The following is a 24,574-nucleotide window of genomic DNA, read 5'->3' on the forward strand; positions in this document are numbered from 1 at the left end:
GCCACAATCCTTGACTCGGTTAAGCACAGGGGTCGCTTGCGAGTGGTTGTATCGCACTTGATCGGTGGAGGTGGGATCTCGCATGTCAATATGCGAACAATACGATTCTCATGTTCGAGGCAACACAACTGGACATAATCAACCTGAAATTACGGTTGTCGTGCTTTGAAAAAAAATTTGGGGGCTAGCGATTAATTTCCAAAGAGTGAGGTTTTAGTGATGTACATAATCAAGCCCCATTGGACTCCCCCCACCCGATCCAGATCACTTGAATCTGGATCCCATCTTCGCATTGACTCTGGCTAGCAAGTGCCCTGCTCCTGATGATGTGATGGAGGTGTTGCTCGGGGCCAGGCCCAACTCCTGGTGCACCATCGTTGACGGAGAGGATGAAGTGGGGTGGACCCCCTTGTCGCTGCCGGCAGCCACTCTTGGTCTCGTCCCCTATGACGTGCAACTTCTGCCTTGCTCCAATGTCGGTTATGGGGATGGCGTTGCTATCTTGGTTCTGTAGTTGTCGATGGGTGAAGATGTCGAGTTCATGTCGAGTACTCCACTGACCGTCGCCGAAGGCCACACTTCTGGCGCTGCAGTCATGGGGAAGTTGGCGCCGATGACGATGATTGCTGCTATGGATTGTGTGTTATCCACTTCATGTTGCTCTGGGTTGCCTACTAGTGATCTAGCAGTGGTTGTGGATGCTCTGCTTGGGGAAGGTCCTTGGATTTTTTTTGTGGGTCAAAAGTGTCATCCTCGTGTCCATGAGACTTGCAGCCAAACTCCCCAATCCTTTGCTTTTAAGGTTGCGAGGCTGGAGCAAGCCGGCGGCTTCAGACGAAGAACTCATGGTAGATGCTTCTGCTATTTGGCTCCAGGCCACAAGGCTTCCTCCTGCTGACCCGATTCAATTCCTAACATGTCTCCGCTGTGGGCGCCGTGAGAGGGACTGTTATCTTCACCTCTCCTTCGTCAAAGATCCTCATCGCCATGCGTGTGCCTCTCCAACTCCACCATGTCCATCCTCTGGTGGGCACTCTTGGACTTTCGTTGTTGCTCCTAGAATGCATGTTGAAGTCCTCGAGCCTGTGATGTTTGTTGAAGCTTCTGGTGGAGGTTGTGCTTAACATGAGGTTGTGGCAAATTCTAACGACTCTATGCTTGTTTCGACTAGTTTTGAACTTCAAATCATGATACAGTTGGCGCTCTGCCCTTTGCGCAAGCTTGAGGACTCTTTGTGTTGTGGTTAGCTCGTGCGACCAGCTTATTGGAGAGGACGGAGGCATCTGATAGTGTGCATGGGATGCTGGTGGCAAATCATGGAGACCAAGGTGTTGAGGACTTGGCGACACTAAGAGGCTGACGACTTTGGAGTTAGATGCACCGATGGTGGCCACAGAGTTCGGCCTAGCTAGTTCTACCTCCTCTGAAGTACGGGATGTTGCAAGGGATGTGTTTTTTGCGACAAGAGACGGTGACACTTTGCATGACTTCACCGAGTTGATCAAAGGCCTCATTGTCGTGCCTTCGATCACCCAGGGATTGAATCGCCTTGTCAAGGCAAAGAAGATCAAGAATGTCAACAAGTTAAATAAGTGCCGCCATGAGGGACAAGTCTATAAGATGTTAGTCGCCACTATATATATTTCTTTCTTGGTGTTTTTTATTTTGGGAGCAGTTCGTGTGAGGTTTTGTGGGTTGGCTTGTTGTGAGGTGCCATCCACGGTGTCCTTGTTGACTACTTGAGTATAGTGTGCGCTTGACCCTGATTGTATTGATTTTTGCCCTTTTTTTCAGCAATTAACTGGGCAACTATCTTCTTCATAATGAAAAAGGCAAAGTTTTTGCCTCTGTTTCAAAAAGAAATTCAACCTTAGCTTTATTTTCGAAAGAAGAAAAAACAAGCTACATACTGTAACTTTGGATTGCACGCTCGTTGAAGAAATTTTCCCAGTTCAGTTCATAATGTCATGGAGCACATCATGCTCTGTTTTTCCTACTGCTGAGGCTCAGGCTACTGTTGGGTATATTTTGAAGTACGAAAACAACATTTTGAAGCTTATTCTGCAACATGCCTTTTTTAATCTGTACTGCCCGTTATCTCCCCTTTCTCCGGAAAGGCAATGATGCTTCTTTTACAGGGATTATACCGCAATCATCACACGGACAGTAGCATCAACTTCTCCTGCTGACAAAGTGAGTCAACCTGCAGTACAAGCCGTTTAAGGCTTCAGCTAATTCCTTTCTCTAATTAATAACATGTCAAGTTGGGTTTCTTAGATCAAACCTGAAGGGAATCCGAAGCCAGGGGAGTTCTAAACCTGTCGAATGTGGACTACATGATCAATCAGTACAAATGTCATGCTGAACCATAGATGAGATGGAAAACTAACAATTACTTACCGTATCTTTCTAACCGGATCAACAATGCTTCAAAACAAATTTCGTGCTTCTGGACCCATTTGCCGTGCACTGCATACCGAAGTAACATGCCTGCAGACATTAGAAAGAGTTTCCTTGTGCTCGCAACGCCGACAAAGTGCCCCTGGAGGGAGCTGCATGCTAGGCAGGCGCCACGATTTTATTACTGCAGATAGTCAACCCCTGCGCAAATCTGGCAGACGTGTCAAATCTTCAGGAGTGTGAATGACCAGGCAGCCAATTGCCAAGAATATTCCGCCTCTGCCTGCAAAGGCGGCAACGCGTACGTACGCACGCACAAGATCGCCATCGCAAGCATGGATCATGCTAAAGTTGGACGAGAGGCAGAGAAGAAATCAACCAGGAGCCGGCTAGCGAGCTAGCTTGCAGCCCACAGCCTTGCTGCGCACACTCCCTCCCTGCACTCCAGGCTTTTGCCGTGCAAATCAACCATGGGCAGGCATATGCATGCGCCGAGACGCCTTTGACTTTCGCCATTGCCGTCTAGCCCATACTATAAGCACTGCCCCTCCCTCCCTACAACCCCCATTTCCTTCCTCATAGAGCACCTGCCGAGCCACAAGCCATCAGCAGCGCACTGCCACGACCCTAAGCTTTCCCCCTCCACCGCCACCCCACCACCATGGGGAGAGCCACCATGCTTCTCATGGCGCTGGCCCTCGCCACGATCACCGTCGCCCACGCCGCGCCTCCCGCGCTCCGGCGGAGCCGCTTCCTTGCGGACAAGCTCCCGCCGCCGCTGTCCTACTTCGACTGCGTCAGGAAGCCCCCGTCGGTGTGCCTGGAGCCCTTGAGCCCCGGGAAGACGTGCTGCAAGGGCACCTGCACCGACACGGAGTCCAGCGCTGAGCACTGCGGCAACTGCAACAGGAAGTGCAAGTACGGGGACACCTGCTGCGGCGGCAAGTGCGTCGACCTCCTCAAGGACCAGAAGAACTGCGGCGAGTGCTCCAACCAGTGCGCCAACTCCGTCAAGTGCGAGTTCGGCATGTGCGACTACGCGGGGTGATGCCGATCCGGCGACGCCGGCCATGCCCGCCATGCGTGCGTGCGGTGTGATCGGCGGCCACGCATATACAGTTCTGCACCCATCATGCATGACCAAGAAATAAATTCGGCAGTGCGTATATACTACGTGAGTGCATCTTAAGAAGTCCAAATTGTTTAAGGTATTTCGATTGTTGATCTCCTCGATCATATGTATACAAAAAAAAGGGTACAGATGATTTATACGTCCCTATGTTCGTCTCATGATTTACGTGTTTTATTTGTTGGACTACATACTATAAATACAAAGTGGTCACGTGGTATTAATAAAGTGAATAATGTTGTAATGTGTTATACATATATGATTTTTTGGGTACCCGTAGCTCGATCAATACATATGTATATATGGATTCTTTTTATGTATACCGAATAGTGGAAACATTTCCAATGAATGTTTATTTGATTTAACAATCGATTCTGTGTATTTTACCTAGCTTGAATATTCTTTTTTTTCTGTATAGACTAGTAGGCATGTACATGCCATTCGCATTATTTGTACGACTGCTTACAAACTGCCAATTCATAGAACTGGTCTTAGTTAGGACCTAGGACGCGTACAAACGGGAAAGTACTTAACGTAGATGCCTCCCATGGTCAACTTAATCAACTCATTTGCATGTGGCATTTGCATTAGTACGTGACGTGTCTGTCCAGTGTCCACAACAGCCAAATCTGATACTAGTAATTTCCTAAGTACAGTATATACTATCATCACATGATTTCCAATTTTTTTTGAGGATTTTTTTTTAAGAAACTGTAGGGTTTATCATCTTGGCCAGAGCAAAATATCAGGGCTTTAGCATAGGTGTATCCCGAATTTTAATTTAAGAAACATGCACCCGCAATATTTTGACTAGCATTTAACAACAACAAATATACACTTCTTCTATTTATTAGATTTACCGAATGGTTTTGTTTGTTTGTTCATTTTGAGGTCCTTATTTGCCTCCAATCTTTGTCTCCCGCTCGAAACCTTCTATTTTTCAATATTGTGGACAGAAATTTACAAAATGGACAGTACAACCTTATCTCACTTTTGCTGCTACACTGAAAAGTCGGTAGACTTAGCACATGAAAGATCACTTCCGCTATCATTATCCATGCAAATTTGGGCTAGTGATTACTGAATACTTACATGCATTGGTTTGTTATAAAGATGTTTCAATAATCCATCCAATCTAATTTCAGCTTGTCCATATTGTCTTCTTTTCAAGTTTAAAAGGCCCATGGTTATCTCTACATCGACAATTTTACCAACGTAACACGAGTTATATATCACACAAAAAAAACCATTAGAAACTTCAAATACTATATTTTTCAATGATATAATTCCAACTTGTATTATATTGGTTGAATAATTATCGTTCTAGATATACACATGAGCATTAAAAACCAGAAAGGAGACCACTATCAACCTAGTGGATCATCGCACACTTGAGTGGCCTAAACACACCACACACATCAGCAATGCAAAACAAAAACAAATGGCCGAATTTTGCCGTTGTAGGAAGAAAGTCATGCAAAACGCTTTTTTGCAGCCAAGTTATGCAAATGTACTTTCAAGTACGTGATTGTAATCGTTGACCTGACACTTCCATCTTTCCTTCTCCACTATACGTTACGTTTTGCTACTTTGTGCTTATATAATTCCTCACAACTGTTCGTTTTGTGGGTAACTTTATTTTAGTGAAAGAAGGGGGAAAATAGTAGGAAGACGCTATTTATTTTTTAATTTCTTGTCTATTTTGCTACTCAAGGCGAATAAATGAAAATGCAACAACAACAAAATGTTATATTAGCTGCATGGACACGAGTTTGGGATTTTCTGCAATAATGCAAGTCGGTGTAATGTACGCGTGCGCAGTACTCCTAACTTCTGTACCCTGATTTGATAAAAAAAATTAGTGTTGGGACAGCATTGAGAGAAATGTTTACGTGCGATGGCCTAGATGGGTCCCCGAATTGACCTGTGTGACACGCTTTACCATGCATGCATTGGCGCATGCACAAGCAATAGGCACATCGACCAGGGCGCATGCTGCTTCTCGAGCGTAGCGTGTAACGAACGACCGGCTATTAATCAAACCTCGTGATTGTTGATTAGGCGGATCTGGCTTGTGGAATGTACGTACAAAGGAACGGGCTAGCTACACGACCCATGCATGTGACGGGCAGCTACTCCAGCTAGCATATATCGGCCCCCTTTGTTTCAGCTTTGGAAGGCAGCTGTGGACCGGGAAAGACTGAAGCTGAAACAAAGAGCTATTTTAGAGCAGCTGTAAAATCACAATCTAAAGCTGGTTTAGGCCATTTTCACTGTAACAGCTGAAAGCATGCCTCGGTGTACTTCAAAGTCAAATGATTCCCTAGCTCCTCTGTCCTTGGTGTTTAGTTATAATTATGTCATCAAGCCACCGCAGGCCTGAGAGCTGCCGGGGGCGCATATGAAGGGATAAGAACTCCTCGCCGCAGCCCCCGAATCGTCCCCGCTAGGGCGACTCCGGCGGCTCCTTACCCAGCCGCCGGGGGCGCATACTCCTTCCTCTCCACCCTCCGTCGCCACCGGAGGACGCCGCCGGTCTAAGCCCAGGGGCCGACGGCGGTGGCGGAGGACATCACCTCTCTCCTGTGGATCTGGGGTTGTGCGGAGCCCCGAATCATGTGGAGTCGCGTCAGATTCGATTGGCAACGGCGATGGCTGTGACACGGCGGCGTCGGAGGCGGCGCGGGCTGCGGGCCTGGCGGCTAGCCCTGTTCGGGCAGCGGCGGCGCCGCGGTCGGCAGCGCGCCATCTACCTTTGGATCGGTGACGGTAGCGTCATCGGCACCTCTTGTCAGATCTGTTCTGGCCGAGGCAGTCAGTGGTGGTGATCATCTCTTCCGTCAGAGGTGATCGGCCTGCGGCTGGGTGGCCGGATCTCGAGATTCGTCATCTAGTCCCGGCTACGAGTAGGGGAGACATAGTTGCCGGTGAAAACCGAGCCGTTGGCGGGCGATGGCGGTGTTTTGCGTTGTTACCTTGATGAAGGCATCGTCGTGTGACTGTTGTCGACCCACTCGTGCTGTTTCGGGGGAAACCCTAGGATCTGGTCTTCCAAATCGGACGATGGCGGTACCACGGTGTCGCCTCTCTCTTGGGAGCATCGTTTGTGGAGCAGCACTGGAAGACAGAGGCGAGAGGTGGAGCGGCTTCGCCTTGCACGGAGCTTCGATGGAGCTGTCAAGTCATACTTGTCTGACAGGTGCTACGCTGAGTCATGCCTGGTTGGCAGGTGTTACGCACGACAGATCTTCCAGAGTCTTCGTGTCTGGGCGGATGAGCGCAGGGCAGTGGCGCCGCTGGGCGCCGTGGTGGCGTCGACGGATGTCCGGACTGGCAAGGACGATGCGGATATCTCTCCTGAAGATGGGTCAGTGGTCCGATGATGATGACGGCTTCTAAAACGTGTGTGTGTGTAATGTACGCTTTAGGTAGGCTGCACCGGCTGTTGGTCCCGATACGTTATATGGATGAATCAGCGACAACACCGGTTTTAGATATGGGAAGTGAGAGCACTCCACATTATCGAGTTTGTAAGTGTGAGTGGTGGCTTCAGATGGATTGATGTATATTCTTGTCAGACCTTTGTGAAATAATTAATAAAGATGGCTACATGCATTGTTTGATGCAAAGGTCGGAGGTTTAACCTCCTTTTCTAAAAAAAAGCCACTGCAGGCCTGGCTCTTTTTTTTTGAAATGAGGCAAATGATTTGCCATTTTCATTGAATAAGAAGAAGAGTATGGTTTAGTACATCATATCCCCGCCAAAGCGGAAGAAGGGCAAATGCCTACTTCCGCGGTATTAAATTACACAAATGTTTAGCGCCCGCCATAGCCTAGATAGGCGGTTCCTCCTTAATAGTTCGCACTATCACCGCCACAGGCGCCGCCTTGGCTCTGAACACACATGCATTTCACTCTTTCCAAAGCTCCCATCTTACAAGGTGGAGTACAGAGGCCAAGGCTCTCCTCAGGTGCGTAGTGTTGGCGAGGACTCCATCCCACCAAAACCTTACCGTGCCAAAGTTCAACCAATGGGCGGTATCTACTTCAAGGTGCAGACATGCAAGGACCTCCTTCCAGACCCGAATGGAGAAGCGGCACTTGAACAGGAGATGTGCCGCGGACTCTCACACTTGATTTGTAACATCCCAAATTTTCAATTTGGAATGTTATACATAAATCATTCATGCATATCATATTTTATTGCATTTCGTTTCACGATCCTCGAAATTCTAAGCAACTCAAGGACCCTCGGAGAGAGTTGATGATTTCTCTGTTTTCATATTTGGGTTTTATCAAATATTGAAACGAGGATTTTTGGTTTTAATTATTTTTCTCTCCGAAAATATTTCATATTAAAATATATGAGAGGAGATAATATGACTTCTCCAAAATAAATGAAATATTGGAGGAAAAATATTAAAATCAAATATTTGATTTTATTCGGAGTTTATTGCTATTTTATTTGAATTAAAAAATTGCACGTTTTTCAAAGTTGCATTTTAGGGCCAATAAAATGTTCATCTCGTTCTAAATATTTTATTTAGACAGTGAAATATTGGAGGAAAAATATTAAAATCAAATATTTGATTTTATTCAGAGTTTATTGCTATTTTATTTGAATTAAAAAATTGCACGTTTTTCAAAGTTGCATTTTAGGGCAAAGAAAATGTTCATCTCGTTCTAAATATTTTAGACGGTGAATATTTGTTTTGGCATTTTTTAGTTTTTAATTTTATTTTATAGGATTTTTTAGTTTCGGCGAAATTATTTAAAAAAAAGTTTCCCTACGCCGACTGGGCCGAAGCCCAAGTCAGCCGGCCCACCTCCCCGCGCCGTCTTCTTCCAGGAAAACCGAAGCGCGCCGCCGCCCGCGAGGCCGAGTCCGGCCGGGACTCTCCCTCCGCGCGCCGCTTGCCCCCTCGCCCAAGCAAGCACCCCCTCCTATAAGTACCCCGCCCCACCCCCGATTTCCGCCACCATCGCCGCACCCCGCCGCAACCGGAGCCGCCCCGCGCCGCCCCGCCTTTGCCGCGCCGCCGCCGCCTGTTGCCGCGTCGCCGCCATCGAGCGTCGCTGCCACCCGCGCCGCCCAATGCCGCAGCCCCGCCTCACCGGAGTCGCCGCCCCGCCTCGCCGGACCTCGTAGGAGGTAAAGCCGCCGTTCGTTTTTTTAAAGAATCGGTCCGTTTTTTAGGAAACCCTAAGTTTTTTTTTAATAGAACGGTTCGCCATTTTTTCTCGGTTTAGTTATTTAGCGGACGTTTGTCCGTAGGTTCGTTTTAACGAACGGTGTTCACTCATTAGCCGCAGACAACGAATGTTCGTTCATTAGCCTGTTCGTCAGTTTTTCTTTTTCTCGGATTTTCTGTGATTATTTTCGATCGCGATTTTTGATCCAATTTAGTTTTAGTTTATCTTTTCGCTTGTTTGTCAGAATCAGGCGATTCAAGGGCCTAGATCTTCGTCTCGAAACCCTCTTTCTGTTTAATCAATTTGAACAAGGTTTTGATACTGTAAAATTTGACTTTAGTCCATAATAGTAAATGGACCTTGTTTCTTTCGCGGTTTGAGTTTCGTTGCCCTGTTTGATTTGATTCTTTTTGCAAACCGGAGTTCTTAAGTTGAACTTTCTGGTTAGATCTTCTTATTTGAGTTTTATCCATACTTCTTTGCTTGATTGCTTATGTATGCTATTGCTTGTTTGCGATAGAACACCCGGAGTGTGAAGCGTGCTACTTCGAATCTTTAGGTTTTGTGGATCATCAGCAAGGCAAGTAACACTTTGATCATACTCGTTTATCACCCAGTTTTTATTGCATTAGCTCCAATCCTCAAACATTGCATGATTAGGATGTGATTAACATGTGGGTTGGGAAGTTGTTAATGAGGTAGAACCTATTGCCCTGTTATTATCAAACCCTTGGGAGTTACTTCTACGTATTGCTTATATTGCTATGCAATGCTACGCGTAGACGTGGTTTGGGTGAGTGAAATCCATGACAGATGTGAGATTGTTAATTAATGGTTCAACTTAAGGTGGCAACTTGAATACACATCTGGGTGGATTGTTTGTTGGGCACCTGGAGAATCCAGTGTTGTCCTAGGATATCCCGGAGTACCCGTGTGATAATCCTAAGGTCCGCCACCCAGGCTCAAATGGAACTGAGATATTTCATGCTAGAAACTTCCGTGTGCAGCCACATGCTATTATGGGCTCTAGCATAGCTGAGTAAGTTACATGAGCTCTCGAAGAGGTGGATCAGCAGGTAGAGGGATGTAGGTTGGTATGGTCTGCCCGGAGTAAAGAGTAAATGTTTCTGAAAGACTGTGTCTCGGTCACCCGTTTCTCAAACACCCTGTAGTGCGAGAAATCCAACGGAGGAGATCGGGTCTTGCGGGGAAAAGTGCACAAACCTCTGCAGAGTGTACAATCTAATCATGGTTAGCCGTGTCCCCGGTTATGGACAATTCTTGAGTATCTAGTACTTGGATTATCATATGTATCTCATCACTCTAAATTAATATTGTTGGGTTGATAATTACTTTTAATTGGGATTGAGTTGGAGGAACCTTCTCAATGATGTTTCAACTACCATGATAGTTAAATAAAATCTATTCCTTTGTTGTAGGGAAAAATTGGCTTTTCGCAAAAACTATAACCATAGAGCTTTCCACCAGCCAAATATGCATGTAGTGATAGCATTATTCTGTTCTTGCTCTACTATGTTATATTGCCAACATATTCCATGTGCTGACCCGTTTTCGGGCGGCAACATATTATGTTGCAGACTTTTCAGACGAGGAGTAAGGTTCGTTAGGTCGTTGCCGTGCAGCTCCGCTATGCCGTTGGAGTTGATGGACTCACTTTATCTTCCAAGCCTTTCGTTGTTATCGTATTAGATGGCCGTAAGCCATATTTATTGTAATAAGTTCTCTTTTGAGACATTCGATGTAATAAGTGTGTGATTGCTACTCTGTTATAAATCCTTCGAGTACTGTGTGTGTCAGCATTACCGATCCAGGGATGACACTGAAGCACAGAGACTTGACCGTTTGAGGTCGGGTCACTACAAGATGGTATCAGAGCACACGCTAAGTGTAGGACATGACCACTAAGCTAAAAGCCCTAGATCACTATTCTCTTCTCATTTCTGACTCCTCTCCATTTTCCACTCTTTAGGATGGCAGACGCAAGGAACAAGTTTGCACAACCGGATGAAGACGCACCTTTTGGACGACACTTGAAGGAAGTCACTAGGTACCTGAACATAGGAATACCAAGCTTCACCGGGACTTACAACGCCACTTTACCAGAAGCGGAGCGATGGATGATTCAAGTTCAAGTTCCAGGAAGGACATTCACGCCAGTCACTAAGCCCATAGAGTTTTCCTTTGATGCACCAACCAAGAGTCTAGGAAAGAGTATGACAGCTCACATCACCATGGGACGCGTTGGAGAAGTTTACATAAAGGAGCTTAAGGATACTATCTACCAGATTTGTGGGCGCCGAGATGAGCAATGGGAGATGACCAGCACCAGGAAAGATTGATCAATTGCAGTTTTTATCCAGGAGTTAAACCAGCAGATTCGTCGCTAGGAGAACCAGATGTGCGCAGGCATAATAGATCTGAAGAAGGCGATGACAAGGATCACAGAACTAGAGGAAGAACTCAAGGCTACACGCGAAGATTATGAGGAAGAAATCGTCGTACTAGTGGAGGAGAATGATGATCTGGAAAGGAAGCTAGGAATATTCATGGGAGACCCCGCACCAGGAGGAGAAGATGAAGAACCCAAGGAGATTCATCCGGAGGACTACAACATCATCGATGACACCGACTCGGACCCCGACGATAGCGATGATGACTATGAAGACGAAGCTGGAGCAGACATCATGGAGTCTTCAAGTGATCAATATTTTTAGTAGACCACCACATCAGTAGTAGTATTCCACCATATATATAGTATAGTCCGAGCACTTTTGTAACGATAGTTAGAACGATTGTATGCCCTTGCTTGATTGATTGAGTGAAATGATTGTGTTTGTCTCATGTGCATATGGGTAGTGTTTCTCTCATTATACCTCATTCTATTCTAATCTCTTCCCTCTAAAACCCATCAGATGCCTCCGAGACGTGACCCCGAATTTACCTTCCCACCGGAGCTCACTCAGTTGATCCAGCAGCAGAATACCCTGATGCAGTTGTTAGTTCAGAACCAAGGCAACAACAACAACAACCCACCACCACCACCAGTTGATAACTTAGCCCGTTTTCTGAGGTTGCAACCGCCGGTGTTTTCCAGTAGCACCGAGCCCATAGTAGCAGATGATTGGCTCCGCAGGATTGGAAGGGAGTTAACCACTGCAGGATGTACCGATGCTGAGAAGGTGCGTTTTGCCGCACATCAGTTGGATGGACCAGCAGCCTCATGGTGGGAGAATTACACCGTCACCTACCCTATAGCCACTGTTACATGGGACCAGTTTCAGCAAGCTTTCCGCACAGCCCATGTCTCAGCTGGAGCTATGAGTATGAAGAAGCGTGAGTTTCGCAACTTACGCCAGGGGAACCGTACTGTGGCTTAGTACGCGGATGAGTTTAGCAAGTTATCTGGCTATGCCCCTGACGATGTGGCCACAGATGCCGCAAAGCAGGAGAAGTTTATGGAAGGGCTGAATGATGAGATGAGCATGCAGTTGATGGTGGCAACATTCAACAACTACCAGGAGTTGGTAGATAAGGCCCTTATGATTGAAGGGAAGCAGCAGCAGATTGAGAGCCGTAAGAGGAAGTATGGACAAGGAAGGTATAATTCAGGAACTCAGCAGAAGCCTCGCCTAACCCCGAACTCGGGAGGACTTGTTCATAACCATGGAGGCCACAACCACAATGGATGAAGTACCCATAATCATACCGGCCCAAGGAATGGGAATGGGAATGGAGCAAGCAACAATCAGAACCGTTCCAATCCAGCCACACCCGCCAAGAGAGACCTAAGCCACGTTACATGTTTCAAGTGCGGGAAGACTGGACACTATGCCACGGAGTGCCCTGAAGCGAAGAATGGAAACGGTAATGGGAGCGCTGGGAAGAAGACCAATCCATTCAACAAAGGACAAGTGAACCACGTTAATGTGGAGGAGGTTGAAGAGCAGCCAGACGCGGTTATTGGTAAGTTTTTGGTTAAGTCTTTTACCGCCCTTGTTCTTTTTGATACTGGTGCATTGCATTCATACATATCAAGGGGATTCGTGCATAAGTTTAAATTACCAACCCAAACCCTTAGGACCCCTCTGTTAGTAAGTTCACCTGGATCAGAGTATATGGCTAGTTGATGGTGCGACCAGATACCCTTAACCATTGGTAGCCATGTTTTCCCGTCTGACCTAATAATCTTGGAGTCACAAGGATTGGATGTGATATTAGGCATGGAACGGATGTCAAAGTATGGAGGAAGCATTGACTGTGCTAGTAAGTCGATTTATCTCACCACCCCAGAGGGAAAAAGGATTAAGTATGTATCTAGGCATGCGCCTAGGAGTAGCCAAGTAAATACCCTCACGGGAATTGTTCAGGAGGAAGTGCCTATAGTGAAGGATTACCCAGATGTTTTTCCAGAGGAATTACCAGGCATGCCACCGGATCGAGACATCGATTTTTTGATAGAACTGTTGCCAGGCACCGGGCCTATATCGAAGCAACCATACCGGATGCCCGCGAATGATCTGGAAGAGATTAAGAAGCAGATCAAGGAGTTACTGGGAAAGGTTACATTCGACGGAGTTCATCATCATGGGGAGCCCCAGTGCTTTTGGTTGAGAAGAAGGATAAGTCTTTAAGGATGGTTGTTGATTAGCGTGCATTGAATGAGGTGACGATCAAGAACAAATACCCACTGCCGATGATCAATGATTTGTTTGACCAGCTGCAAGGAGCAAAGGTGTTTTGAAAGATCGATTTGCGATCAGGATATCACCAGCTGAAGATTCGAGAGAAGGATATACCAAAGACAGCCTTCACCACACGGTACGGATTGTATGAGTATACGGTCATGTCCTTCGGACTGACTAACGCCCCTGCCTATTCATGAGCATGATGAACAAGGTGTTCATGGAATATTTGGATAAGTTTGTTGTGGTGTTCATAGATGATATAATGGTATACTCGAAGAATGAGGAGGAGCACAAGGAGCATTTGCGTTTAGTTCTCGATAAACTCAGGGAACACCAGTTGTATGCCAAGTTCAGCAAATGTGAGTTTTGGTTGAAGGAGGTCGGATTCCTTGGACATGTTATATCAGGAGAAGGTGTAGCAATAGATCCTACCAAGGTTCAGTCAGTTACTGAATGGTTGGCACCCACTTCAGTTAGCGAGATCCGTAGTTTTCTTGGACTCACAGGATACTATCGGAGATTCATTGAGAATTTTTCCAAGATTGCGAAGCCAATGACAGAGTTATTAAAGAAGGATACCAAATTTAAATGGACGGAAGAATGTGAGGCAAGTTTTCAGGAGTTAAAGAAACGTTTGACGACAACCCCAGTACTGATTCTGCCGGATATACGTAAAGAGTTTCAAGTGTATTGCGATGCCTCTCGCCTAGGACTTGGGAGTGTGCTTATGCAGGACGGAAGAGTTGTTTCGTATGCCTCACGACAACTAAAACCGCACGAATTGAATTACGCCACACATGATTTGGAGTTAGCAGCTGTAGTGCATGCGCTCAAGACTTGGAGACATTACCTTATTGGAAATCGTTGTGATGTGTACACGGATCATAAGAGTTTGAAGTACATTTTCACACAGAAGGAGTTGAACCTTAGGCAGAGGAGATGGTTGGAGCTTATAAAGGATTATGATATGAAGCTTCATTATCATCCAGGCAAGGCCAATGTCGTAGCCGACGCTTTGAGCCGGAAGAGCTATGCTAATACCCTAATAAGTACGGGATTGCCAAAGGAGTTAGCAGAGGATCTCAGGGAACTTCGATTGGAGATTGTTCCTAGAGGTTTTGTTGCAACAATGGAGGTTCAATCTACATTGTTAGGAAAGATTCGATAAGCTCAGAAGGATGACAAAGAGATTACTGAGATAAAGGAGAGAATGGGCAAAGGAAAGGCCAAAGGTTTTCGTGAGGATGAGCACGACACCTTATGGTTTGAGGACCGTATTTATGTGCCCAATAACACAGAGATCAGGAAGTTAATACTTCAGGAGGCTCATGACTCACCATACTCGATACACCCCGGAAACACCAAGATGTATTTGGATCTGAAGGAGCGTTTCTGGTGGACTGGTATGAAGAAAGATATTACCGAGTATGTAGCCGTATGTGATGTATGTCAGAGAGTGAAGGCTGAACATCAAAAGCCAGCAGGATTGTTACAACCTATGACGATACCTGAATAGAAGTGGGATAAACTTGGCATGGATTTTATCACCGGATTACCCAGGACCAAATCAGGATAAGATTCTATATGGGTAGTAGTTGATCGCTTGACCAAAGTGGCTCACTTTATCCCAGTGAAAACCACCTATACAAGTGCGAAGTTGGCCAAGATATACATGACCAGGATCGTATGTCTGCATGGAGTTCCAAGGACCATAGTATCAGATAGAGGAACACAATTTACCTCAAAGTTTTGGCATCAACTACACCAGGCTTTGGGAACAAGGTTGGAGTTCAGTACAGCATTCCACCCGCAGACGTATGGACAGACCAAGAGAGTCAACTAGATTCTGGAGGATATGTTGCGAGCCTGTGCGCTAGATTATGGATCTAGTTGGGATGACAATTTGCCCTACGCGGAGTTCTCATACAACAATAGCTATCAAGCCAGTTTGAAGATGGCACCGTTCGAAGCCCTGTATGGACGAAGGTGCAGAACACCGTTGTTATGGGATGAAGTTGGAGACCGTCCATTGTTTGGACCAGATTTGATCAAGGAGTCTGAATAAAAGGTTAAGTTGATTAGAGATAGACTGAAGATAGCTCAGTCCAGGCAGAAGAGTTATGCAGACTCGAAACGCAAGGAAATAACCTATGAAATTGGAGACAGAGCATATCTACGAGTGTCACCCTTGCGAGGAGTGAAACGTTTTGGAGTTAAGCGAAAATTAGCCCCGAGATTTGTAGGACCGTACCGAATTTTGGAACGTATGGGAGAATTTGCCTACAAGTTGGAGTTACCTGAAGGACTATTAGGAGTTCATGATGTGTTTCATGTTTCCCAGTTGAAGAAGTGTCATGCTGAGATGGCCGATATACCACTAAGAGATACGGTGCCCTTGGAGGCGATTCAGTTGGACAATGATCTGACCTACGAGGAGAAGCTAGTCAGGATTCTTGAATTTGCCAGCCGAGTCACCCGCATCAAGGTTATCAAGTTTTGCAAAGTTCAGTGGAGTCACCATACCGAGGATGAAGCCACCTAGGAACGGGAGGGTGATCTTCACAAAGACCACCCACACCTATTTTCTAGCCAACCCGAATCTTGAGGGCAAGATTCATCTTAAGGGGGGTAGGTTTGTAACATCTCAAATTTTCAATTTGGAATGTTAGACATAGATCATTCATGCATATCATATTTTATTGCATTTCGTTTCGCGATCCTCGAAATCCTAAGCAACTCAAGGACCCTCGGAGAGAGTTGATGATTTCTCTGTTTTCATATTTGGGTTTTATCAAATATTGAAACGAGGATTTTTGGTTTTAATTATTTTTCTCTCCAAAAATATTTTATATTAAAATATATGAGAGGAGATAATATGACTTCTCCAAAATAAATGAAATATTGGAGGAAAAATATTAAAATCAAATATTTCATTTTATTCGGAGTTTATTGCTATTTTATTTGAATTAAAAAATTGCACGTTTTTCAAAGTTGCATTTTAGGGCCAATAAAATGTTCATCTCGTTCTAAATATTTTATTTAGACAGTGAAAATTTGTTTTGGCATTTTTTAGTTTTTAATTTTATTTTATAGGATTTTTTTAGTTTCGGCGAAATTATTAAAAAAAAGTTTCCCTCCACCGACTGGGCCGAAGCCAAGTCAGCCGGCGCACCTCCCCGCGTCGTCTCCTTTCAGGAGAACGGGAGCGCGCCGCCGCCCGCGAGGCCGAGTCCGGCCGGGACTCTCCCTCCCCGCGCCGCTTGCCCCCTCGCCCAAGAAAGCACCCCCTCCTATAAGTATCCGGCTCCCACCCCCGATTTCTGCCACCATCGCCGCACCCCACCGCAACCGGAGCCGCCCCGCACCGCCCCGCCTTTGCCGCGCCACCGCCGCCCGTTGTCGCGTCGCCGCCGCCGAGCGCCGCTGCCACACCGCCCCTGCCACCCGCGCCGCCCACCGCCGCAGCCCCGCCTCGCCGGAGTCGCCGCCCGCCTCGCTGGACCTCGCCGGAGGTAAAGTCGCCGTTCGTTTTTTTAAAAGCACCGATCCGGTTTTTTTAGGAAACCCTAAGTTTTTTTGAATAGAACGGTTCGCCGGTTTTTCTCGGTTTAGTTATTTAGCGGACGTTCGTCCGTACATTCGTTTAACGAATGGTGTTCACTCGTTAGCCGCAGACAGCGAACGTTCGTTCGTTAGCCTGTTCGTCAGTTTTTCTTTTTCTCGGATTTTCTGCGATTATTTTCGATCGCGATTTCTGATCTGATTTTCGTTTTAGTTTATCTTTTCGCTCGTTTATCAGAATCAGGCGATTCAAGCGCCTAGATCTTCGTCTCGAAACCCTGTTTCTGTTTAATCAACTTGAAGAAGGTTTTGATACTGTAAAATTTGACTTTAGTCCAGAATAGTAAATGGACCTTGTTTCTTTCGCAGTTTGAGTTTCGTGGCCCCGCTTGATTTGATTCTTTTTGCAAACCGGAGTTCTTAAGTTGAACTTTCTGGTTAGATCTTCTTATTTGAGTTTTATCCATGCTTCTTTGCTTGATTTCTTATGTGTGCTATTGCTTGTTTGCGATAGAACACCCGGAGTGCGAAGCATGCTACTTCGAATCTTTAGGTTTTGTGGATCATCAGCAAGGCAAGTAACACTTTGATCATACTCGTTTATCACCCAGTTTTTATTGCATTAGCTCCAATCCTCAAACATTGCATGATTAGGATGTGATTAACATGTGGGTTGGGAAGTTGTTAATGAGGTAGAACCTATTGCCCTGTTATTATCAAACCCTTGGGAGTTACTTCTACGTATTGCTTATATTGCTATGCTATGCTCGTAGACGTGGTTTGGGTGAGTGAAATCCATGACAGATGTGAGATTGTTAATTAATGGTTCAACTTAAGGTGGCAACTTGAATACACGTCTGGGTGGATTGTTTGTCGGGCACCTGGAGAATCCAGTGTTGTCCTAGGATATCCCGGAGTACCCGTGTGATAATCCTAAAGTCCGCCACCCAGGCTTAAAGGGAACTGAGATATTTCATGCTAGAAACTTCCGTGTGCAGCCACATGCTATTATGGGCTTTAGCATAGCTGAGTAAGTTACATGAGCTCTCGAAGAGGTGGATCAGCAGGTAGAGGGATGTAGGTTGGTATGGTCTGCCCGGAGTAAAGAGTAAATGTTTCTGAAAGACTGTGTCTCGGTCATCCGTTTCTCAAACACCTTGTAGTGCAAGAAATCCAACGGAGGAAGATCAGGTCTTGTGGGGAAAAGTGCACAAACCTGTGCAGAGTGTACAATCTAATCATGGTTAGCTGTGTCCCCGGTTATGGACAATTCTTGAGTATCTAGTACTTGGATTATCATATGTATCTCATCACTCTAAATTAATATTGTTGGGTTGATAATTACTTTTAATTGGAATTGAGTTGGTGGAACCTTCTCAATGATGTTTCAACTACCATGATAGTTAAATAAAATCTATTCCTTTGTTGTAGGGAAAATTGGCTTTTCGCAAAAACTATAACCATAGAGCTTTCCACCAGCCAAATATGCATGTAGTGATAGCATTATTCTGTTCTTGCTCTATTGTGTTATATTGCCAGCATATTCCATGTGCTGACCCGTTTTCGGGCGGCAACGTATTATGCTGCAGACTTTTCAGACGAGGAGTAAGGTTCGTTAGGTCGTTGCCGTGCAGCTCAGCTATGCCGTTGGAGTTGATGGACTCACTTTATCTTCCAAGCCTTCCGATGTTATCGTATTAGATGGCCTTAAGCCATATTTATTGTAAGAAGTTCCCTTTTGAGACATTCGATGTAATAAATGTGTGATTGCTACTCTGCTATAAATCCTTCGAGTACTGTGTGTGTCAGCATTACCAATCCAGGGATGACACTGAAGCACAGAGACTTGACCGTTTGAGGTCGGATCGCTACATGATTGCAAAGCGGACAACGATCACAATTTGGCCACCTACAACGCTGCAACCTGTCTGCCATCCAGACCCGATTTTGTGTCACGAACCACGCAAAGAATTAACATTTTGGGGGGGGGGACAAGCCTTCCAGACAATGGTTTGCAAGTTGGATTGAACAAGTCCAGCAAATTGGGCCAAGTAGGCTGTCTTGGCAGAGTAAGACCCATTACTGAAGAGCTTCCAAAGGATGGTGTCCGGGACACCAGGTTGGAGGTTGATAGGCAAGAGCATGTTCCACAGAGCAATGAACTGTTCAAGATGGACTGGGGACAATCCTGCGCTTGTGTCAATCCAATTTACCCAATTATCATCCCTGAGGGCTAAAGCAACGGTGCCACACTTCTTCCTAGAAAGCTCGAAGATTTTTGGGGCGATGTCTTTGGGACGGATGCCATCTAACCAAGAAGACTCCCAGAAATTGGCCTTGGATCCATCACCAATTATGACCTTAGTGACAGCTGCAAAGATGCCTCGATCTTCCTATCTACAAGGGAGCTCAGTACCACACCATGCCCTTGGCGGGTCATCCCACTCCAGCCATAGCCATCTGAGGCGAAGCGTGGTGGCGAAGTTTTTCAGATTGAGGATTCCCAGGCCCCAAATTGCTTGGGCCTGCAAACGTGCTCCTAGTTAATTTTGCATTTGCCGCCAGACGCAGTGTCGGTTCCAGCCCAAAGGTAGGCTCTCCAGGCTGTCCAATTTCTGTAGTACCTCCTCCGGGATGTCCAATGGGGTGATATGGTAGATGGCCACCGCCGTGAGGACCGCCTTGACCAAGGCCATTCGCCCGCAATAGCCACATGTCTCCGTCTCCAAGGTGCAAGCTTCCCTGCTGCATTGTCTTCAATGTGCTGTAAGTGGATCCTTTTGAGCCGTCAAATCGCAAGCGGAAGGCCTAAGTAGTGAATTGGGAATAATGATTGACAGGCCGGGTGCTACCTCTTGAGCATTGCGTTGGATTTCCCCGAAGAGGAAGGGATGATGCAGCAAAGTAGCGTAAGTATTTCCCTTAGTTTTTGAGAACCAAGGTATCAATCCAGTAGGAGGCTACGCGCGAGTCCCTCGTACCTACACAAAAACAATAGCTCAACGCAACCAACGCGCTTAGGGGTTGTCAATCCCTTCATGGTCACTTACGAAAGTGAGATCTGATAGAGATGATAAATAATATTTTTGGTATTTTTGGTATAGAGATGCAAAGTAAAAAGTAAAATCAAAGTAAAAGCAAAGCAATAATAAAGTGATGGAGATTGATATGATGAGAAAGAGACCCGGGGGCCATAGGTTTCACTAGTGGCTTCTCTCAAGAGCATAAGTATTCTACGATGGGTGAACAAATTACTGTTGAGCAATTGACAGAATTGAGCATAGTTATGAGAATATCTAGGTATGATCATGTATATAGGCATCACGTCCGAGACAAGTAGACCGAAACGATTCTGCATCTACTACTATTACTCCACTCATCGACCGCTATCCAGCATGCATCTAGAGTATTAAGTTAAAAACAGAGTAACACCTTAAGCAAGATGACATGATGTAGAGGGATAGTTTCATGCAATATGATAAAAACCCCATCTTGTTATCCTCGATGGCAACAATACAATACGTGCCTTGCTGCCCCTTCTGTCACTGGGAAAGGATACCGCAAGATCGAACCCAAAGCTAAGCACTTCTCCCATGGCAAGAAAAACCAATCTAGTAGGCCAAACCAAACTGATAATTCGAAGAGACTTGCAAAGATAACCAATCATACATAAAAGAATTCAGAGAAGATTCAAATATTATTCATAGATATACTTGATCATAAACCCACAATTCATCGGCCTCAACAAACACACCGCAAAAAGAAGATTACATCGAATAGATCTCCACGAGAGAGGGGGAGAACATTGTATTGAGATCCAAAAAGAGAGAAGAAGCCATCTAGCTACTAGCTATGGACCTGTAGGTCTGAAGTAAACTACTCACACTTCATCGGAGGGGCTTGGATGATGATGTAGAAGCCCTCCATGATCGATGCCCCCTCCGGCGGAGCTCCGGAACAGGCCCCAAGATGGGATCTCGTGGATACAGAAAGTTGCGGCGGTGGAATTAGGTTTTTGGCTCTGTCCCCGATCGTTTGGGGGTACGTGGATATATATAGGAGGAAGAAGTATGTTGGTGGAGCTTCGAGGGGCCCATGAGGCAGGGGGCGCGCCCTAGGGGGGGGGGGCGCCCTCCACCCTCGTGACCGCCTCGTGGCTTTCTTGACGGAGGGTCCAAGTCTCCTGGATCTTATCTGATGAGAAAATCACATTTCCGAAGGTTTTATTCCGTTTGGACTCCGTTTGATATTCCTTTTCTTCAAAACCCTAAAACAGGCAAAAAACAGCAATTCTGGGTTGGGCCTCCGGTTAATAGGTTAGTCCCAAAAATAATATAAAAGTGGATAATAAAGCCCAATAATGTCTAAAACAGTAGATAATATAGCATGGAGCACTCAAAAATTATAGATACATTGGAGACGTATCAAGCATCCCCAAGCTTAATTCCTGCTCGTCCTCGAGTAGGAAAATGATAAAAACAGAATTTTTGATGCGAAGTGCTACTTGGCATAATTTTAATGTAATTCTTCTTAATTGTGGTATGAATATTCAGATCCGTAAGATTCAAGACAAAAGTTCATATTGACATAAAAATGATAATACTTCAAGCATACTAACTAAGCAATTATGTCTTCTCAAAATAACATGACCAAAGAAAGTTCATCCCTACAAAATCATATAGTTTAGTCATGTTTCATTTTCGTCACACAAGAATGCTCTCATCATGCACAAACCCGATGACAAGCCAAGCAATTGTTTCATAATTTAGTAATCTCAAACCTATAAACTTTCACGCAATATATGAGCGCGCGCCATGGACATAACACTATGGGTGGAATAGAATATAATGAGGGGGGTTATGTGGAGAAGACAAAAAAGGAGAAAGTCTCACATCAACGAGGCTAATCAATGGGCTATGGAGATGCCCACCGATTGATGTTAATGCAAGGAGTAGGGACTGCCATGCAACGGATGCACTAGAGCTATAAATGTATGAAAGCTCAACAAAAGAAACTAGTGGGTGTGCATCCAACTTGCTTGCTCACGAAGACCTAGGGCACTTGAGGAGGCCCATTGTTGGAATATACAAGCCAAGTTCTATAATGAAAAATTCCCACTAGTATATGAAAGTGATAATATGAGAGACTCCCTACTATGAAGATCATGGTGCTACTTTGAAGCACAAGTGTGGTAAAAGGATAGTAACATTGTCCCTTCTCTCTTTTTCTCTCATTTTTTGGGCCTTCTCTTTTTTATGGCCTTTCTTTTTTTATACCTCACTTGGGACAATGCTCTAATAATGATGATCATCACACTTCTATTTATTTACAACTCAATGATTACAACTCGATACTAGAACAAAGATGACTCTATATGAATGCCTCTGGCGGTATACCGGGATATGCAATGAATCAAGAGTGACATGTATGAAAGAATTATGAACGGTGGCTTTGCCACAAATACTATGTCAACAACATGATCATGCTGAGCAATATGACAATGATGAATGTGTCATGATGAACGGAATGATGGAAAGTTGCATGGCAATATATCTCGGAATGGTTATGGAAATGTCTGTTGGGGAACGTAGTAATTTCAAAATTTTCCTACGCACACGCAAGATCATGGTGATGCATAGCAACGAGAGGGGAGAGTGTTGTCCACGTATCCTCGTAGACTGAAAGCGAAAGCGTTAGCACAATGCGGTTGATGCAGTCGTACGTCTTCACGATCCGACCGATCAAGTACCGAACGCACGGCACCTCCGAGTTCTGCACACGTTCAACTCGATGACGTCCCTCGAACTACGATCCAGCCGAGCTTTGAGGGAGAGTTCCGTCAGCACGACAGCGTGGTGATGATGATGATGTTCTACCGACGCAGGGCTTCGCCTAAGCACCGCTACGATATGACCGAGGTAGATTATGGTGGAGAGGGGCACCGCACACGGCTAAGAGATCAAGAGATCAATTGTTGTGTCTTTGGGGTGCCCCCTGCCCCCGTATATAAAGGAGTGGAGGAGAGGAAGGGTCGTCCCTCTCTATGGCGTGCCCTAGGGGAGTCCTACTCCCACCGGGAGTAGGATTCCCCTTTTCCTAGTAGAACTAGTAGCCCTTCCATGTAGTAGGAGTAGGAGGGAAGGAAAGGGAAGGGAAAATGAGAAGGAAAGAAGGGGGCGCCCCCTCCCTAGTCCAATTCGGACCAGCCCATGGGGAGGGGTGCGACCACCCTTTGAGGCCTTTCTCTCCTTTCCCGTATGGCCCATTAAGGCCCAATACGAACTCTTGTAACTCCCCGGTACTCCCGAAAATACCCGAATCACTCGGAACCTTTCCGATGTCCGAATATAGTCGTCCAATATATCGATCTTTACGTCTCGACCATTTTGAGACTCCTCGTCATGTCCCCGATCTCATCCGGGACTCCGAACTCCTTCGGTCCATCAAAACACATAAACTCATAATATAACCGTCATCGAACTTTAAGCGTGCGGACCCTACAAGTTCGAGAACTATGTAGACATGACCGAGACACGTCTCCGGTCAATAACCAATAGCGGAACCTGGATGCTCATATTGGCTCCTACATATTCTACGAAGATCTTTATCGGTCAAACCGCATAACAACATACGTTGTTCCCTTTGTCATCGGTATGTTACTTGCCCGAGATTCGATCGTCGGTATCTCAATACCTAGTTCAATCTCGTTACCGGCAAGTTTCTTTACTCGTTCCGTAACACATCATCCCGCAACTAACTCATTAGTTGCAATGCTTGCAAGGCTTAAGTGATGTGCATTACCGAGAGGGCCCAGAGATACCTCTCCGACAATTGGAGTGACAAATCCTAATCTCGAAATACGCCAACCCAACAAGTACCTTTGGAGACACCTGTAGAGCACCTTTATAATCACCCAGTTACGTTGTGACGTTTGGTAGAACACAAAGTGTTCCTCTGGTAAATGGGAGTTGCATAATATCATAGTCATAGGAACATGTATAAGTCATGAAGAAAGCAATAGCAACAAACTAAACGATCAAGTGCTAAGCTAACGGAATGGGTCAAGTCAATCACATCATTCTCCTAATGATGTGATCCCGTTAATCAAATGACAACTCATGTCTATGGTTAGGAAACATAACCATCTTTGATCAATGAGCTAGTCAAGTAGAGGCATACTAGTGACACTCTGTTTATCTATGTATTCACACATGTATTATGTTTCCGGTTAATAAAATTCTAGCATGAATAATAAACATTTATCATGATATAAGGAAATAAATAATAACTTTATTATTTCCTTTAGGGCATATTTCCTTCAGTATCCCACTTGCACTAGAGTCAATAATCTAGTTCACATCTCCATGTGATTTAACATCAATAGTTCACATCACCATGTGATTAACACCCATAGTTCACATCATCATGTGACCAACACCCAAAGGGTTTACTAGAGTCAATAATCTAGTTCACATCGCTATGTGATTAATACCCAAAGAGTACTAAGGTGTGATCATGTTTTTCTTGTGAGGGAAGTTTAGTCAACGGGTCTGCCACATTCAGATTCGTATGTATTTTGCAAATT

The 24,574-nt window shown here is 45.4% G+C and overlaps 1 protein-coding gene across 1 annotated transcript; it reads left to right on the top strand.

Moving 5' to 3' along the window:
* The first annotated feature begins 2,939 nt into the window (after positions 1-2,939).
* LOC125548203 (protein STIG1-like) lies at positions 2,940-3,786 on the top strand. The gene has a single exon (XM_048711870.1). It carries the CDS (start codon positions 3,062-3,064, stop codon positions 3,446-3,448), a length of 387 nt encoding a protein of 128 aa, XP_048567827.1. The 5' UTR covers positions 2,940-3,061; the 3' UTR covers positions 3,449-3,786.
* The last annotated feature ends 20,788 nt before the right edge of the window (positions 3,787-24,574 follow it).

This window comes from Triticum urartu, chromosome 3 (genome assembly GCF_003073215.2).
Source record: "Triticum urartu cultivar G1812 chromosome 3, Tu2.1, whole genome shotgun sequence".
NCBI lineage: Eukaryota > Viridiplantae > Streptophyta > Magnoliopsida > Poales > Poaceae > Triticum > Triticum urartu.